General features: G+C 34.4%; 1 protein-coding gene across 1 annotated transcript in view; it reads left to right on the forward strand.

The window, feature by feature from the left end:
- Nucleotides 1-1,657: 1,657 nt before the first annotated feature.
- The window catches only part of LOC149578306 (vacuolar protein sorting-associated protein 2 homolog 1-like), a 120,227-nt gene continuing 102,059 nt past the window's right edge, over nt 1,658-19,825 (forward strand). Inside the window, exon 1 of the mRNA XM_089828203.1 lies at nt 1,658-1,741. Coding sequence (XP_089684329.1) covers nt 1,705-1,741 — 37 coding nt within the window. The 5' untranslated portion in view covers nt 1,658-1,704. The remainder of the gene's footprint in view (nt 1,742-19,825) is intronic.

Raw genomic sequence — 19,825 nt, forward strand, 5'->3', positions numbered from 1 at the left:
TTCATAATGAAGGGCCTTAACCCTTACAATCTAAGAACATAATCAATTGTGAAAAGGATATATCACTTATGGTAAGAGGATCCTGCAAAGTGGAGACATCTTAATGATAAGACATCTACCTAAGAGGAGCATGTGATAAAGACAAAATCTCCAAGAGAAAGAAGAGGGGAAGAAGAACAATAACACACCTATTCAACCACATATATGTAGGTCGAATAGGGATCCTTGGATAAAGGATGACAAACTTTAACCCGAAGTAAGGGAAAGTTTCTATAATGGAGATATATTTACTTGATAAAAAAGAGGTGGTGACCTAGGACACACACCTCTTGTCAAAGAGAGAATCTATAGTCAAGATACAATTCTTTATAAAGAAAGAACAATGTCACATAATAAAAAAGTTTGACTTAAGCCTAAGGAAAGTAGATCCTTATAAAAAAAGAAAGATAAAGAATGTACAAAGGCTCTTGCCTTGAGTGCAAGGCAAGAAAATGAAGTCTATGGTGGATTATATAACAAAATCTTGGAAGATATAAGGATGACTCATAAGCAAAAATTGATACCCATGCACAAAATGCAAACACCCTTTATCTGATAAGAAGTATTATAGAATACTGCAACACCATAGGGTAATCAATTCCAAACAACACAAGATGCTAGAAAAGATATCAAATACAAATTAGACTATAGATGATCACTTTATGAGAAGCATTATAGTCCAAGGCATGAAAAGATATTTTCCAGGCAAAACCACAAGATCATGCATGTAACAAAGCAATAAATAACCATAGATAGGAATGCATCATAAAATAATACAAATCTATAGAGAAATGAGATAGAGAGATGAAAGGGTACCAAGCTATTCCTACTTATCAAAAAAGGAACAACAAAAGGATAATGGATCCTTAAGAGAAGAGATAAAGAAAGTCCAATATATGTGCTAAATGATAGATTTTTTAATAATAAATATGCAAATACAAGCATAAGATTGCACTCAGGATGATAATCCTTATGTAACACAAGAAATGTATGCAAGAGAGAACATCAAATTATAAGAAAATGCAAATTCATAAAGGATATATGATACATTGAAGAAGGGAAGGACACATTATGTCTCCCTAGGTAGTTTCAATCTATAATACTAGACATGCAATTTCAAGAAAATATAAGATTGCACTTGGGAGTTTACTATGCAAGTAATCACAATCAACGAATGCAAGAAAATATACTATAACTTTGTGTTCTTGTTACACAACCATACTCATGAATTTAGATATTTATGTGATGGATTTATGACTAATATAAAGTTCCATATTTGTAACTTCCTCAATCAAAATAATACTTTTTGCATTGTTCATTTTATCCCTACGTTAAAGATTAATTACATTTTTTTAACAAATAATAAAAAAATATGCCTTTAATTCATTCGCTACATACATCTTTCCTCTATCAAGCCAAACGGAAAAAAAGAAAATTAAGTGCTGAAACTTGATCACTGATTTTCTTTTTACCCGGCAACTTACACGGCCTATGTTAAAGCGCCACCACAAAAGAGTCCACATCATTTCCTTCATTCCCACTGCTTCCTTTTTCTCGCTGGCTACACTTCCACCAACAAGAATGTTAGTTATCACATAACGCTGATTTTATTTGGTTTAAACTTAAATTGAGCGAGTGAACTCTGCAAACTGGAGAGAAGCGAATATGAGTTTCCTCTTTGGAAATAAGAAAACCCCTGCAGGTAATCCCATGACCTTTCCAAAGATAATTTTCTGGAATTTATAAGGATTTTGATTTGGCACTATAATTTTCTTCAATTTTTAGGAATTTACAGAATTGAGGTAATTATTTTTTGTACGATAATCATGGCGAGCTCATTTTGCAATGCACTATTATTTAAAAAGGAAAACCAGTTAATGTAAGAGTTTGTTCTGAACCATGAAGCTATCTGGAGTGCACCTGTAGAAAACTTCAGAACACGATCCATGCCTAACTTCATCCCAAAGTAGTCAGAGGAGTAAATAATAAGTTAAAGGACAGTGACCTATAAATTTGGGTTGGATTCTAGCTTCGCTGCGTACTATTGAGAAATCCTGCACAGGAATTTAGCAAATCCCTGGCAATTTCGAACATCATCTGATGCAGTGGACCGATTATACTCATGAAAGATCAGTTGTGCAAGGAATGATTACTCTTTCACTAATTGCTATTCATCTGTTAAAACTTTTGTGGACAGCTAGGAGTTGGATGTAGGATTCTCTATATGCTGCTAGGTGTTCTACGCTGAGCTACCAGCTATCTTGATGACTGGTCTATCATTGAGTTGGGTGTGACTCATATTCAACAGAAACTTTATGTTATACTCAACTTACTCTATCATGGGCTCCAAATGGATAATTGAAGCATCGGCATCGACTCTAGAAATATACTGTGTTCAGTTTCTTGAAAAAGACATCCAGAAATGTTGTATTGTGAATTTTTTCAGTTGCTGTTTGTTATCCTTTTTCTAATATGGTCAAAATTTTAAAACTTTGGGGTCTAATCCATTTACCAAATTCAATTTGGAATTTTTAATAAATAATCAAAGATATTTTTCCAAAAATAATTTTAATTATTTAATTGTCCTTACTTATATCTTCGAAGTGAGCCCACCTATGCGAAAAATTGTTAAAAAGTCCCTAAGTTAAGCTTAGTTGCTTGAAATTTAAAAAAATTCCTAACCAAAAAAGTTTTCAAATGCTCAAAAAATAAGCATGCAAAACCAAATGAAGTTGTTAATGCTCCAAAAGAGAGCACTCATAATGGTTTTGAATGCTCAGAAAATGATTTTCTCTAACTATTACTTCCACATGCTCAAGAGAGTCAAAATACAAACCTTCATGCCCAAAATATCAAACTCATAACTAGTTCAAGCTTTTGAGTGCTGGAAAATCGAGTGTGCATAACTAGAATATGGTTTTGAATGCTCCAAATTCAAGCATTTTGAACCTTATAATTCAACCATAATTCAAGAAATGGTTATTAAAGTTGCTGATTGGCATGATGAAAAGAAACTGAGGGCCACCATTGTGATAAGCAGGAACTATATTGGTTCAAAAATTATTTGAAGGCCTTTGAAGAGGTTTGTCCTTTGCACAATAACAACTTTGCATTTATAATCTTATGCCAGCATGTTTGAAGGAGTACGCAAGCAATTAAATTGTTCCATGAAATATATTTGTTTGAGAACTTTAGCATGGTGTTTAAGTTGTCTAAATCGACTGTCTCGAAGACCATATCAGCAAGGTGCCTCAAAGGTCTAATTAAAACAAAGCACCGATGCCTCAGCTTGATATGCATCTATGCAACCCTGCAGAAAACATTATTACATATGCGTGAATAGTTTGATAGAATGCCCAGCTTGTTTTTGTACGGATTAATGCTGTTATTGCTGGCAGACATGTTAAGTTATACCTGGAAAATAAAGATAAACATCAATAAGGAAGATCAAACTAGATACAAAGGAAACTCAAGATTATCTTGAGAAAACCCTTCCACTTGAAGGGAAAAAAATTCAGCCACACAACAAATAATCACTTTTATTAATAATAGAAATATTCAAGCGTACAATGCTTTTCGCTTGATGCGATAGATATAAAAAATAGAGAGAGTCTTCACATTACAACTGAAGGTCCCTTCAATTCCAAAACATGACCCTTCATATTCCAAATGCATGCGTCTATGCATGATGTATGACACGTCTTTATATTCAATATTATCTCAATTTTTATCACCAGTGTCTTCTTCAGCTGAAGATGATCATAATGGTTATGACAATCATATCTCTAAAAAATCAGAGATAAAGATCTTTATTGCAGCTACAATCTTTAACACTCCCTCTTAGCGAGAGAGAGATCTTTAGCATGGCAGCCACACATAGCTGCAACAAAAGATGTCAATAATAAATTCTAATCACAGATTTTCATAAAAATGTTATCTCAGCATAACATAATTCATAGAATCACTCAACATGAAGGACCTGCAAGAATCACAACCAAATTTCATCATGGACTCTCTTAACGTGATGCTGTCATGGAATCTCTCAACATGACAAGCCTGTAAGGCTCACAGCCAACTTACACACAGACTCTCTCAACATGATTTTGTCATTGACTCTCTCAACATATTTGACTCCCATCACAGAATCACTCAACGTGATGACATCATGGACTCTCTCTACATGATGTTCACTATGATTTCCCTCATAAGTGAAAGAGTTTTCAAAGTCGTCCTTGCAATAATAATTAATTTCACATGAATAAGAACTCATAATCAAGAAGGAAAATTACAGCTGAGACTTTGTTTTCAACAAGAGTCTCAAATTCTAAAATATCATTAACTTATTAATGACATGCATAAGACTGGTGGGGATTCCACAAAGACTCCCTCTCAAGAGGAACAACTTTGAACACCAAAATAGAATAGCTAGTACCCATAAGCTTGTGAAGGGTTTGACATCTCCCTCTATCATGTATCCTCCCTCTAAAGATGAATGCAACATCATTATGTTTATGAATCTCTTATCATTTTATTGATGCATCGTACAACAAAGAGAGATTAACAATAATAAATCATCATTAATGCTCAAAAACAAAAAAATAGAAATTCGATGTTCAAAATAAGATACTTGTCTCTTTGTAGTCTAGTTCTTCTCAACTTGGAAATCACTGGGTAGAATACAAAACATCTAGTAATGAGAGCTACCTTGCAAATTGCAGCAAACTAGGTGTTCCAATTTCCCATTGGAGAAGAAATAGCCTAGATTATTAGAATTGCACCTCAGGTTTTTATTTTTCAGGAACAAAGCCCTTTCCAGTCATGGCAATATTTGAATTAGTACCATTCTCTTTCTTGTAGGATAGAATGAGACCCAAATTGAGCTTTGCTTATCCCAAGCTCTCAAGAATACATTGTTCCTGAGCATAGTCTGATGAGGACGGAGAAACCTTTGAAAGCCCAATGTAGTCATGCTCCGTGACTTGAGTACCGGCCTATGAGAGAGTTGAACTCGTGACGTTGGACCCATCAAGCTTCACCGTCTTCGACATTATTATTTGTTTCTGCTACTCCTTTGTCATGGCATCCTTGTAATTCTTAGATATAGAAGGAATTTTGTCCTCATTTTCACCTTCATTGGTAGTTTATCACCCCTCTCCCTCCCTATTGTCCATATGGCGGATGACTTCTGCATCATTAATCATATTTTCAGATTTCACCCATACGGGTATTGTGCTAAACCCCTTCCCCTTTAGAGATTTCGTAAGCTTTCCTTCTCCTCTTTGGAACACGGTCACTAACAGTGATGAGTGAGGCTGAAATCTTGTGTAGTTGCAAGCCAAATGCATTTCAACATTTTAATCTTGTAGCCATCCAAGATGAGATATTTTCCACACACAAAAAAAAATGGGACTGAATGAGAAGACCAACTGATATTGATTACAAAGAAAAGGAAAAAAAATTGAAGACCCTGACAATAAAAACGATGTCAACTCACCAGAGCAAAATTTTATACATGAACACAAATATGACAAAGATGACGATGACTTCATGCATTGGCCTTCCATCGTAGAAACAATGTTCGATTGTGAAGACAAAAAAACAACTGTTACAACCATTTACAACACTTGGAGAAACTATGAACCGCTGTTGCCAATAAGGATAGCAACACATGTAATAATGCTTAATCAAAAGCCCATGGTGATTAATAACTTGCCATTATACGGTGATGATGAGTTACTGAAACTGCTCTGTCATTTGAGAATATGGAGGAGACGGACTTGATATTCATTGGTAAGCAGATCAACATACAAATTCAATCGAGTGTTGGGCAACTCAAGTTTTCCAATAGCGAGATGTTGAATGACGAAGAATATAACCATGGATATGACAATACAAGTAGAAGAATCATTGCAGACGATCCATTTTTCACATTTAAATTGAGGCAATTTTAGTCAGACTCAAACAAAAGTTTCCATGGCAAAGACTAGGCCCTCCCAACACATCACCATTGCCAAATTCATACTGTCACAGATCTTAGAAATAAAGAGCTTGTGATCAAATGGTGAGAGATGACTTTCTTGTTACTTAGCATTGCTTATCAAGGCCAAAAAAGTGATGCCTACACTACGATTTCCTATTCTTCTCTTTCTTTGATAGACTTCTGTAAGCTTCCATGATAATAAAGTGACTTCCACAAACTTAAAAGTTATATACCCAACTAGACCGAGTATAACTTGCACACCAATATAAAAACTTGACCATGGCATAAAGGATAACGAAGTTTGTACATATTGCTAGAATGAGATCAGGACATTGCCTCATTGCCGATAAAGAAATCAAGATCTGCCATGACATTTGCATTTTGTTGGACTATGCAGCTTCCTCTAGAATGACTTAAAAAATATTTCATTCATTGCCACAACCATAGGGATGATGGAGCATTGTTCCACATTGCCAACGAAACCATCTTTGTGCAACCAGTGCCATTCTTTACTTCACGATAAAATATAATAAAGAACAATAAGATACGCCAATTTGCTTTCAACCAAAACCACAAAAGAGACGAAGTCTATACATAGAGGAAGATCTCAACACTAAATATTTATCCTGCAAATATTTCAAGAAAAGAAATCTCAGGAAGAATGTGGTGCTCACGGAGCTATATCAACGCCTTCTTCAATAGAATGAATCATCCAAATATGAATCAATAAGAAAATATAGACAAGAACCCTCAAATGCTATTATCTAACTTGGGTATGATACCATGTTAAGTTACACCTAGAAAATAAAGATAATCAACAATAAGGAAGATCAAAATAGATACAAAGGAAACACAAGACTATCCTAGGACAACCCTTCCACTTGAAGGGAAAATACTCATCCACACAACAAAAAATTACTTTTGTTGATAGTAGAAATGTTCAACTATACAATGCTTTTGCTTGATGCAATATATATAACAAATAGAGAGACTCTTCACATTACAACCGAAGGTCCCTTCAATTTCCAAATCATGACTCTTCATATTCCAAATGCATGCGCATGACATGTAACACATGTCTTTATATTTAATATTATCTCAATTTTCATTATCAATGTCTTCTTTAGCAGAAGATGAGCATAATGGTTATAACGATCATATATCTAAAAAATTAGAGATAAAAATCTCTAATGTAGATACAATCTTCAACAAGATAGACGTGATGAATACAAAATTATCATGCAATACAATGGTGGCACGATATGCACAAACATCTCTATTTAATGTGCATGCAAAAAAGGGAAGTATAGGGAACATGCATGAATTGTTTGACTAAAAGTAATTTTATGTACATGCCCATTTCGACATCATTAAGTCTCCCAGAGAGAGTATCAAAGGTTGTTACTGTCCCCATTAACTTGGCTTTGGGTTTTTATGTCTCAATATGATCTTTTTAGAATTTTCTCTCATGCTTTGACCAAAAACTTTGGGAAACTATAGGTATAGGGAAGATGGTGCGATGCCTGTTTGACAGAATGTGTCAAAATATGAGTAAAAAAATTAGAGTTGTTGGAAAGGTATGGTAAGCTTTCAAGCAAACGTGGTTGTGAGGACAAAGTTTTCAAAGTAGTTATAGATGTCCATTAGAGCATAGGAGGAATGATTTTTTTCCTTTTTTCTAAAGCTTGCAGTCACTGCCCGATGACAAAGGCAAGTATCAAAGTGTTTGACAAAATGCCTTTAGGAGATGCTGACAAATCATGTTTAGTAGCAAGTACAAATTTCACCATCTTTTCTATCATTTTCCCTGTCATGACAGGATTAAATCTTTCAAATTAGTATGCTGATATTATGAAGATAGAGGAAACAAAGAAATCTTATCAGTATTATAATTATTTATGTCACACATAACATACATGTGCCTATTAGAAAGTAAAGTCCACCAAGATAACTAAGGGGCGGGAGGGGGTGAATCAATTATCTAATTAAAACAACTCTTATCAACCTTATTAATTCTAAAACATGTAATCAGCAAGTTCAATAACTACAAGAAGATAACTATACACAATAACACTAGATTTGTTAATTAGGGAAACCCTTGATCAGAGGGAAAACCCTGGTGGGGATAGTACCCATAAAATGATGTACTAATATATAAGGCAGAAGGACCCATTGTCCAAATAGCTTTAGGGGCAAGACCACCAAACTCATTGTCCAATTGGCCTTTGTATTGTCCAAATAACTTCAGGGCAAGATCATCAAACTCACTATCCAACTGGCCTTTGTATTATCCTTTGCAAAATAATACCAATAAACAACTATTCACAGTAATCTCTTTGCCAAACACAGTCTCTTTGTCAGCTTGTTGTGCCTTATCCGCACCAAACACTTCTCTGATTTCAATATCAAGTTTAGTGGATCTTACATCTAAGATTGCATATTTGCATCTCATAGAATCCCTTAGATCACTTATTTCACAAATATCCACATAATCACACTTCCTCCTTAACCATAAGGAAAACAACTTTCCTTTATACCAAGTCCTCAAACTAATTATTGAGTCATCTTTGAGGCTTTCTCAATTAACAATTACAATAGGACCACACTAAGATAATACAATTCAAGTTCCATTACAACTTTTCATAATTATATAATACTGTTAGCTCACAGTCTTCACAATCCTTCACACATGCAACCTTAGACTTAGCGCGATCAACCACCCCATCTTTGTCATGTCTACTACCTTTGTCCAACTACGCTTAACTAGATTCTATCTCTATTAGGAGATATAATCCAATTACCAGAAACTGCTTTTGAGGAACTCTGCTAGAACTCTGTCTTCAATAAATCTCGAATAACTGTCAATTGCTTTCATATTTCTGTATGTGCACTTAGCCACGTCATCATGACACTCTGTAGAACATTTCCTCAATTACGCTTGTCCTCATCTTCAATACTCGAATCTCATGACCTCAATCTCTGTCTAGTGCTTTGTTAGTCTTCACATAATCATTAGTATGTTGACATCAATGACAAACACAGTCATGAATGCAACACATAATCATGCTAAAAATCTCCCAAATGCTCCAACAATGCTAGGATATTCCCCCATAGAAATATCATCAGCATTCATGCTAACAATCTCCCCCTTTGGCATTGATGGTAACATAGATGAAAAAATCTAAGTTCCATGAATACCAAATGTATATCTCTGCTGTTGTACTCTATTTTCAAATCCTCTTCATCAATCAAAACAAAATCTTAGGAACAACTCTCCCCCATTGACATCAATATTCTCTCCATTGAATGTTTTTCATGGACAACTCTTCCCCATTGACATCAATGACAAATGCATCATTATGTCAATTCTGCTACAAAAGATCTTTAACAAGCTCAAGTGTCCAAAGACACTGTTCGATACTAATTACCAAGAGTCCTTCATGACTCAGCTCAAACAAAGATACTCCTCCATAGAGGAAGCATCAAGCATCCAGTCTAGATAAACAATAGTGCTCTGTAGTGCTGGACTGCAATCTCTGCATCAACAACTCAGAATCAGGTAGGGGCATAACCCCAAGCATACTTGTTAGGTACTCAAATGTATCCTTAGGCAAAGGCTTTGTAAATATGTCTGCTATCTGCTCCTTTGTACTAATATATTCTAATCTGATCTCCTTCTTTGCAACTTTCGCTCTCAAAACACAATACTTAATAGATATGTGCTTTGTCTTAGAATGTAATGCAGGATTCTTAGACATATTCACTGTATTGGTGTTATCACAATGTATGTTAATAGGCTCTGTAAACTCAATTGCAATGACCTTCAACATTTGCTTCATCCACATGATCTGATTACAATTATTTGTTGCTGCTACATACTTTGCTTTTGCTATGCTCTGTGAAATATAGTCTTGTTTCTTGCTTAACCAAGAAACCAATCTTCCTCCTAAGAAAAATGCTCCACCACTTGTACTCGTTCTATCATCCATACTGCCTGCCCAATCCACATTAGTATATGCACATAAGGTAAAGTCATTTGATTTGTCATACCATAACCCAAAATCAGGTGTACCCTTCAAATATCTGAAAATTCTCTTTACTGCTACATAATGTGATTCTTTAGGATCATCTTAAAATTTTTCCACAATGCTAACTGCATTAGCTATATCTAGTCTTGTGTGAGTCAAATATTGCAAACTTCCAATCATAGATTTGGATTTCTGCTGCTCAACAGTAGGCGCCTCATCTTTTTTAGATAACTTGTGACTAATTAACATAGGTGTATCGACAGGTTACAACTTTCCAAAACAAATCTTTTCAACAAAACTTTGAAGTATTTAGTCTGTTATAAGAAAATACCATCACTATTCTGCACAATCTGCAATCCCAAGAAATACTTCATCTCACCAATCATGCTCATCTCAAATTCCTTCTCCATTTTACTAGCAAATGCTTCACTTGCTTCATCGTCACCTCCAAAGATTATATCATCCACAAATACTTCAACAATCAATAAACCATTTTCAATTTCCTTCAAATACAAATTACTGACTACAATACCTTTATAAATCCCAATTTTGCCAAATATTTATCCAACCTCGCACACCAAGCTCTAGGTGCTTGTTTCAATCCGTACAATGCTTTCGTCAACTTACAAACGACATCTCCTTCTTTTGCCAGAGGAAAACATTTAGGCTGCTCAATGTAAACTTCTTCAAGTTCTCCATTCAGAAATGCTGATATGACATTCATTTGATACACTTTGAATTTCTTGCTCGCCGCATGAGCCAAAAACATTCTTACTGCCTCTATTGTAGTAACAGGTGCAAATGTTTCCTCATAATGTATGCCTTCTCACTGTGAGTAACCTTTGCATACCAGTCTTTCTTTGTTTCTCACAACCTCACCTTGTTCATTCATCTTATTTTTGAAAATCCACTTAGTTCCTATAACATTCTTGTCCTTAGGTTTAGGAACAAATGCCCTTGTATCATTCTTCTCAATTTGATAATTCTTCTCTCATAGCTTTAATCCAGAAATCATCTTTGCTAACTTCATCTACACTTTTAGGTTCTACTTGTGAAATCAAACAGAATTCTTCTCTTTGTACCTTATTTCTTGTCATCACTCCTTTGTCCTTGCTACCAATAATTTGATCAACAGGATGATTCCTTATCAGATTCTTATTAGTTGCCACTGTTTCAACTCTTACTTCAGCTCTAGGTTCACTCCTTGGTTCTTCTCTCTGTTCCACAATTTGTATATTACTGTCATGACCCCTCCTAGAATAGGAACCCACAATTATAATATTGTATAACTAAAATATAAATATAGTTATTGATTTATCCAATGTATATATGATGATGCATTGAACAATAATGAGTCAATAAGCTCACACAAATAATAAATAATATTCCAAGATAAAAATAAATAATACCAAGATATACCAACTATATACCAAGATAATAAATGATATCTATCTATACATACATATAAATACATAAAGAATATCTAACTAATATAACTACATAAATTATATATTTACTATACCTAAATATTTACGTTTGCTATAACATCTATTTTAACTACCTATTCTTATAGTTTAATAACATTATAAAAAAAACCCTAATTAAATACACGCTGACCTGATAGGTCAATGGGCCCCTCCATGAAGCAATGTGACCAATCTCTAAGTTTACACCAGCGCATATATATGTGCCACCATGGGCAATCAAACGGAGAGATAAAAGGAAAAGAAAATAATAAACGAAAGTGAAGTGGAGTACAAAAATGGATTAATCATTAAAAGTTGTAGTGAAGAGAGTTTAATTTATACACATCCCATTTTAATAGGGAAGCAATATGTTGAATATAATATGAGAAAAATAACATTTGAACAACATATGTTTGGCTGGAAATACATTTAGAAGAGACAAAAGAAAGTCTAAGGGAGAGTAGTGATAAAAATAGAGGAGAATACTTGGAAAGAGATATAAGGTAATAAGCATTAAATATAGAAAGGATTAGTGGAAACAAAAGTAGCCTTAAGACCATAAAGGCATTGAAGATGGGGAAAAACATATAAGCTAGCCAATAAAAGTTAGGAAAAGTAAGGGCCTAAGCTATTAAATATGAAGGCATAAAAGAAGTCATAACATTAAATATCAACTCATAGGAAGAGTTAATAAGCTCGAATAAAGAAGATAAATAAGCATTTTTCAAAGGTAGGGAAGGATCATTTCTTATATAAAAAATGTCATCTTCACTCTTAATGTTACACTTACTTCCAAAGATTCTTAAATACTTAACTGAGGGTACATGTCCAAACCAAAGCTTAGAAGGGGTCTTACTAGTGCCTTGTCAGATTTGTACTCTGTTCATGGTGTATACTACTGTATTAACTGCTTCTCTCCAAAATATCTTCGAAACATTGTTTTCAAACATCATAGCTCTTTTTGCCTCTATTATTGATCTATTTCTCCTTTTTGCTATACCATTTTTCTCAGGTGTCTTAGGGGCCAAAAGTTGCCTTTTAATGTCATTTACTTCACAAAAACTGTTAAACTCATTCAAAGTAAACTCTCCGCCTATATCAGATTTTAAGCATTTAATCCTCAATCTAGATTCATTTTCAACTCTATTCTTAAACACTTTAAACTTCTCAAATGCTTCAGATTTCTCTCTATGAAATGCTACCCACATCATCCTAGTAAAATCATCAACAAGAATCATGAAGTACCTTTTACCATAGAACGCTCTTGTCTTTGTAGGACCAGTCAAGTCTGTGTGTACTATCTCCAACTAGTAAACTTCTCGCTTGGAAAATAACTTTTCTTCTACTTTTCCATAACACATTCCTTGCATACCATGTTAGTAGGCTTTACAATTTTAGGCAAATCTCTACCAACAAATGTAGTGCTCACTTTCACAATGTTATCAAAATTTATGTGAGAAGACCTCTTATGCTACAATCAACTGTTATCAACCTTAGCAACTAAGCATGTCACAGTAGGATTCAATGGAAAAACGTTACTTCTTGATCTTGTGCTAGTATGAATCAACTTACCATCATTATCTTTGATTATACATGTGTTCTCTGTAAATTGCAACTGATATTCCTTGTCAACCAACTGTCCAACACTCATAAGATTATATTTTAGACCATCAACAAAATAAATATCTCTAGTTTTAGTTTTCTCATCAAGAGTAATAAATCCTCTTCCTTTTATGTGATAGGCTGCATTGTTTCCAACTCTAACAATTCCTCCATCATAACTGTTGAACTCAACAAACTTATTCATATCACCAATCATATGATGTGAACAACCACTATCTATGATTCAATCAGATTTCTTCTTTTCAACTTGTGACATTAATGCCTTTTCTTCTTTGATTTCTTCTTTTTCAGGACTTCCCTCTTTGATTGCAACAAATCCTATTTCATCACTTTCATTATCACTTACACTCAAGAATCTTTCCACACTAGCTTCCAGATCTTCATCATTTGCATAAAAACATTCTCTAGGTTTCCTAGGATTGAAATTTCTCTTATACTTCTTTACTCTCTTAGGGCACTTAGAAGCATAATGACCATAGTCATTACAAGTCCAGCATTTAAAAATTTTCTTACCTTCAAGTTCTCTTCTCACAAGTAGGGCAATTCCTTCTTCAATCTTCCTATCTTCTTTAGATCTTCCTTTGTTGTTGTTGGCATAATCTCCACTAGTACTCACACTCCTAGTCAATGTAGGTCAAACACTCAGTGTTCTGAAAGCAATCTCAATTCCAAGTAAATCACCACCTTGTCTCAAGCTTATCTCAACTAGTTTCAACCTTCCAAGAAGAGTCTCGCTTGTGAACTTTTTAGTGCAAGGTATGACTTGTTCAATCATCTGCGTTGTCATCTTATATGTAGGTGTCAAGGTTTTCAAAATCTTCCATACACATTCATCTTCATCCTTTGTTCCATCACAAGCCTTAATTGGTACCCACAAAATAATGTACTAACATATAAGTTCCTTGTAAGAGGATGGACCCTATTAGGAGTAAATGAAACACATTTAGTACATATTAGTCCCTATTAGGAGACTTTGAATCCCTGTGAGGAGATTCCAACCTTGTTAAGAGTTGTGAAAGGCAAAAGGACCCACTGTCCAAACAGCTTCACGGGCAAGACCACCAAACTCACTGTCCAACTGGCCTTTGTATTATCTTTCGCAGCATAATACCAATAAACAACTATTCACTGTAATCTCTTTGCTAAACAAAGTCTCTTTGTCAGCTTGCTGTACCTTATCTGCACCAAACACTTCTCTGATCTCAATATCAGGTTTACTGGATCTTACAACTAACATCATATACTTGCATTGCTTAGAATCCCTTAGATTGCTTACTCACTTATTTGACAAATATCCACTTAATCGTACTTCCTCCTTACCCACAAGGAAAACACTTTCCTTTATACCAACTCAAACTAATTATTGAGTTGGCCTCGAGGCTTCTAATTAACAATTACAATAGGACCACATTAAGATAATACAATACACATTAACTTTTTATAATTACATAACACTGTCGGCTCACAGTCTTCACAATCCTTCACATGTGCAACCTTGGACTTAGTGTGATCAACCACGCCATCTTCGTCCTGTGTTCTACCTCTGTCCAACTGCGCTTAACCAGATTCTATCTCTATTAGGAGATATAATCCAATTACCAGAAACCACTTCTCAGGAACTCTGCCATAACTTTGTCTTCAATAAATCTCAAATAATTGTCAATTGTCTTCATATTTCTGCATGCGCACTTAGCCACATCATCATGACACTCTGTAGAACATTTCCTCAACTGCGCTTGTCCTCATCTTCAATATTCGAACCTCATGGTCTCAATCTCTATCTACTGCTTTGTCATCTTCACAGAATCATTAGAATGATGACATTAATGAAAAACATAGTCATGAAAGCAACATAGAATCATGCTAACAATCTCCCCAATGCTCCAACAATGCTAGGATATTCCCCCATAGGAATATCATCAACATTCATGCTAACAGTGTCATGGAAAGTTAAAAGTGATTGATGATTAGAAACATTCCACAATTGTGAAGTGAAAGGGTTGCAGAAGTGCATGAGGCAAATTAAGTGAAAAGATTCAAAACATTAGAACATATTTGCAATTAGTTGGCCAAAATGAAATTTAAGTATCATAAATATGATTGTGCTCCAATTTTGAAATGCATACTCCTTAAAATTAATGATATGATTACAGGCCATGTCAGTCTCCTTATTTTTTGAAGTCAATGGAGGTTGTACTCATACCAAGTGACCTCCTGCACGTGCCAAGCCGCTAGAAGGGGTTGTTGATAATATACACAAGTCCCATAGTAGAATGATAGAAGGATAGATTGATGAAATGAAAAAAGAAGCTTTGGATTTTGTAACTAAAGTGAAAGATGCCTATGAGAACTTCTTTTGCAAGAGCAGGAAATAGCAAATGGGATGGAAATATCAAAGGAACTATTACTCATTTTTCACCTATTGGTTCAAAATTGGTAGAGCCTTGATTGTTAGACGGATAACCAGATTTCTCACATAGTCAAATTCAACAACGAAAAACAGTAATTATTCAAACGAGCGTTTGCAAACAAACAAATTTATTTCTAAAACAATTTTCTCACACAAGCACAAAGAATACAGAGAGAATTATGAAAAGGAAATACTGTGATAGACTCAAGCAACAATCCTACCTTGATTTGATGCTAACTAGATGAACAGTCAGAGATTGCAAGACTTTCCATTTCCTCGAAAACCCTTTTCCCAAAATTTGCTCCTTCAAACCTGTGTGTAGAGAAATGAGCTCTAATTTCTTAATAAAGAGCTTTATCCCTTTAGGTTTTTGGTTTTGCAATCACACGAAACCTTTTTCTTTATTATTTTATTTTATTTTAATTTCATGTGCAAACTTTTGCAAGTTAATTAAAATAAACTTTATTAAATTTATTCATTCTCTCTCTTATTAAATCACAAGACGTCTTTAATAAAATATTTATTAATTTTAACTAATAATAAAATTTAGAGTTTATTATAAAAAATGAAACTCCTAAAATATATTATTACTAAATTAAATAAATATGGTTACGCCAAAATTAGAACTTTAATTAAATCTTTAAATTTAATTCTTTTATTTAAATAATTTCTCAATTAATTAAATATTGATTTTTCTTTATAAAATTTTCATTAAATTAAATCATTAAATTATTTTTTAATTTGATTTAATTAAATTGAAAATCACAACAAACCCACAAAACTAAATACGAAAATCCATTATAAAGAACAGAGTACTAAATCAAACTCAAGGGTCGAAATCATGGATTCACATTATTTGATGAATTCGGAAGGGTAAATAATCAAATACTTGTCCTACTTTCTAGGACAATTAGCTTAGGGTTAAGATTTGGAATCAAGAATTATCTCCCCTTTTTTACCATTGAGATACTGTGATAGGGCACGCTCATCCTGGCAATTCAGGGAAGTCGATGCCTGGTACTTGCAATCTGCATAAAATCTGAGCAAGTACATATACATATAAATCTAAACTCAACAGGCAATGGCGAGGAGTGGTGCATTGTGTAGATCCCGACTAGCAGGTGACTATGATTCCCTCCCTCAACCACATCTAAAACATCATACATAAAGTAAAACTGTAATGTCCCCGTTTTTGGCAATTCTATGTAGTTGATGGAGTTAGCTCATTATAGCGACCCGTGTGAGTTGAACAAGGTGTTTTGGGGGTCTCAGTTGTGGACTTACTATTTTTAGTAAGTCTATTTTTGATAGTTGCCATCTTTGGTAGTGCATTGGGTGGCTTTGGCAGTTGGTCGTCACTTGCAGTAAATAAGGTTAATAATTGCATGAGTTCTTATTTATTCAATAATTATTAAGTTGCATTATTATAATGATATTTATATTATTATAATAATGACATTAAGAGATATTTCTAAAATGTATGTTGGAAAGTTTCAAGTGTTGAGTTCTTTTGGGAAACTTTCACAATTTCTGAAGTGGAGTTTACTAGAAAACTTTGGCCAACTAAAGATTATAAATGGGAGCTCATTTCATTGGGAAAAACATGCTTGATTATATATTTGCTTTTGTTGCCTTTGTGGCTTTTCATGAGTTCTGACTTGTGAGCCCTTGTTGAAGTATAAGGGTTTCTGAGTTTACGAAGATTATTTGAAGTCATTGCCGATGTATAGTGATTTCATTGGTTAAATCTCCTATCTGTGATTATTTGTGTTTGGGAGATTGGCATTATCATTCTGAGAATTCTAAATTTGGTGTTTGCAAATTATGCTGAGGTATATAATTTGCAGTGCTCTCCTACTGTAAATCTGTGTCTACAGAGAAGTGGTTATTGATTTTAGCATTCGAAGCTGGTGAAAGGAATTAATTGCATTTATTTTGCAAAGTTTGAATATATCTGGGAAGGTACGATTTATGCCATCATTATTCCAGTGGCCATGTTGAGCAGCTGTAAGGGATTTGGTGTTTCGATTTGGAGCTGTGGGTTGACGCCTTGGGTCTTTGAGGTGGCATTCTTTATTTGCACTTCATTTCATCATAATTCAAGACATTTTTGGGGCTAGACGACTTGTTGATTGTTGGTGCATTCAATACCAACCTTGCCGTCAACATAAGGAGGACCTGCGTTAATCTCAGAGGGGCTGTGATTGGTATATCAGGCCTAGCGTGATCAGTTGTGGAGTGCTATTTCATTAGTTTAGGCACGAGCCTTGTTTGCTTGGACAAATCCCTTTTTGGGCAGAATTGTGGCCTTTGGATGTCATGTGGGCTGTAGTTGGAGTTGTTGGCTGGTGTGACTCGTGTGAGTCTAGGAACTAGATTTGAGCAAAGGTATTTCCCAGGTGCATAGTTCATTTCAATGTAACCGCAAACCTTCTCTCTTTTAATAATACAAGCTGGGGTTGTTGGACTTTCTTGTATTTTTTATTGCTTTCAGTATTTGATATTGGTATTTATAAACATCAAAAAAAAAAACTCACAAACGATATCAGTAATGTATCAATTCTCCAATTAGAAGCTAGTTGGGTTTTTTACAAAAACATACAAGTACACCGTACACATGCAAGTATGGGGTAAGTATCCAGAGAAATTGTATAAAATCATCGATCTAACTATTATCATGAAATAATTGAAATCACTATATAAACATACATGTATCATCATTGAAAGAGTAATCATGTACGCATGAAATAACCAATTACCAAGTAGCTCATTACATACATCAACTGAGTATGAAAACATCTAAATCAAATCCGGCGACCAAGTATGGCTAAACATAAAACATAATCATAAAACTGGCCTAAAAGAGTTTGGCAATGAAAACATTGAAAGCAAACTAGGGGTAGGCATTACATAGATTGACTACTAATTTGGATGTTTATGATCATGCATTTGGTTATGTAAAAACTTGTTATTTCATGCATGTAAGTTACATTTTATGATGAAAAGTAAAAGCCATCACATAGAGCAAACATATACCATATATCTTTTCTCAAAATGTAACTTTATTTATCAAGTATTTATTACGTTTCACACAGGCTATGAAACTAACCAAAGGAAAATAAACCAAAATCTGATCTATGCATATAAATACAAATGTGGAAAATGAAAACAAGAAAGTAAGAAGGTTTATGGGCGCCAACCATTGCCTGGAATGACTGGCTGCGTTGCTGGTTGTCCGCACTTTTGTTCCCACTGTTCCGCTTTCCATGCTCCCGCTCTAAATCCTACGAGTACAACAACAGTGGGTTAGATCGAAATGATCTAAGCAATGACCAACAATCTCACCATCCTACCCCCACATATGCATTTACATCCAAAATCCGAAGACCTTGGTTTATTTTCTAACAGTTTGTGTCATGTGTAGTAAACGATCAATGACACGTGGATGTAATATGTGGCTCCCACAAGGGTTTGAGCCCAGCGTATCATTGACCAATAGATATCAGATAAAGCAAAGAAGAAAGGTAATATCAAAGGGACATCAATTCTTGATTTGAAACCTTCTATTATATAAGATATGCAGATCACAGTTACAAATGGAAAACTGTTTAAGGGACAGTGCATTTAAAAAAAAGCTGAAACCTTACAGATTATGCAAATTACACAACATTAACTATGAAAGAAAGCACAATGTCAGATGAATAGCAGGGGTATTTTGAGACAAACACATAAGTGATCATGACAGTAGCAGAGTTCAACTAAATCAGCATTGTGAGCCTTGAGTATACAAATGAAGCAATCATGTAGACAATGGTGGAACAACTGAAGGAATAGTAATACAAGTAAATATTTCAGGTGTGCTGATGCTAGCAATCAGCAAAATTCATAGCAGCAATGAGCAAGATGTGGAAATATAATTAGAAGACAATGATGGAAGGAACAATCATCTACAGATTCATTTTTAACACTAATGTATTGTTGTCTAAAGATTTCAGCCAACAGTAGCAAGTAGCAAAACAGATGCAATCCTCCTTGTCAAATGCAATCAAGGGCACAAGACAGAACAACTAATAAAATAAGTGAAATATGATGCAGCAGAAATGTTGTGTTGATGTTCAACTTGATTCAAAAGAAGTTTTCTGCTTTCATTATGTAAGGAACACAGACAATGTTCCTATGGCACTATTTTGAAGGTTTGAAAATGAAAAGAAAGCAACATATCATTGATGCAAGAAAATGGCAAGTCAGTGTCTACAGAATAAGCAGATGGATAAAAGAG

The sequence above is a fragment of the Cupressus sempervirens genome, chromosome 1, assembly GCF_028749045.1.
Source record: "Cupressus sempervirens isolate cs-2001-9-10 chromosome 1, ASM2874904v1, whole genome shotgun sequence".
Lineage (NCBI taxonomy): Eukaryota > Viridiplantae > Streptophyta > Pinopsida > Cupressales > Cupressaceae > Cupressus > Cupressus sempervirens.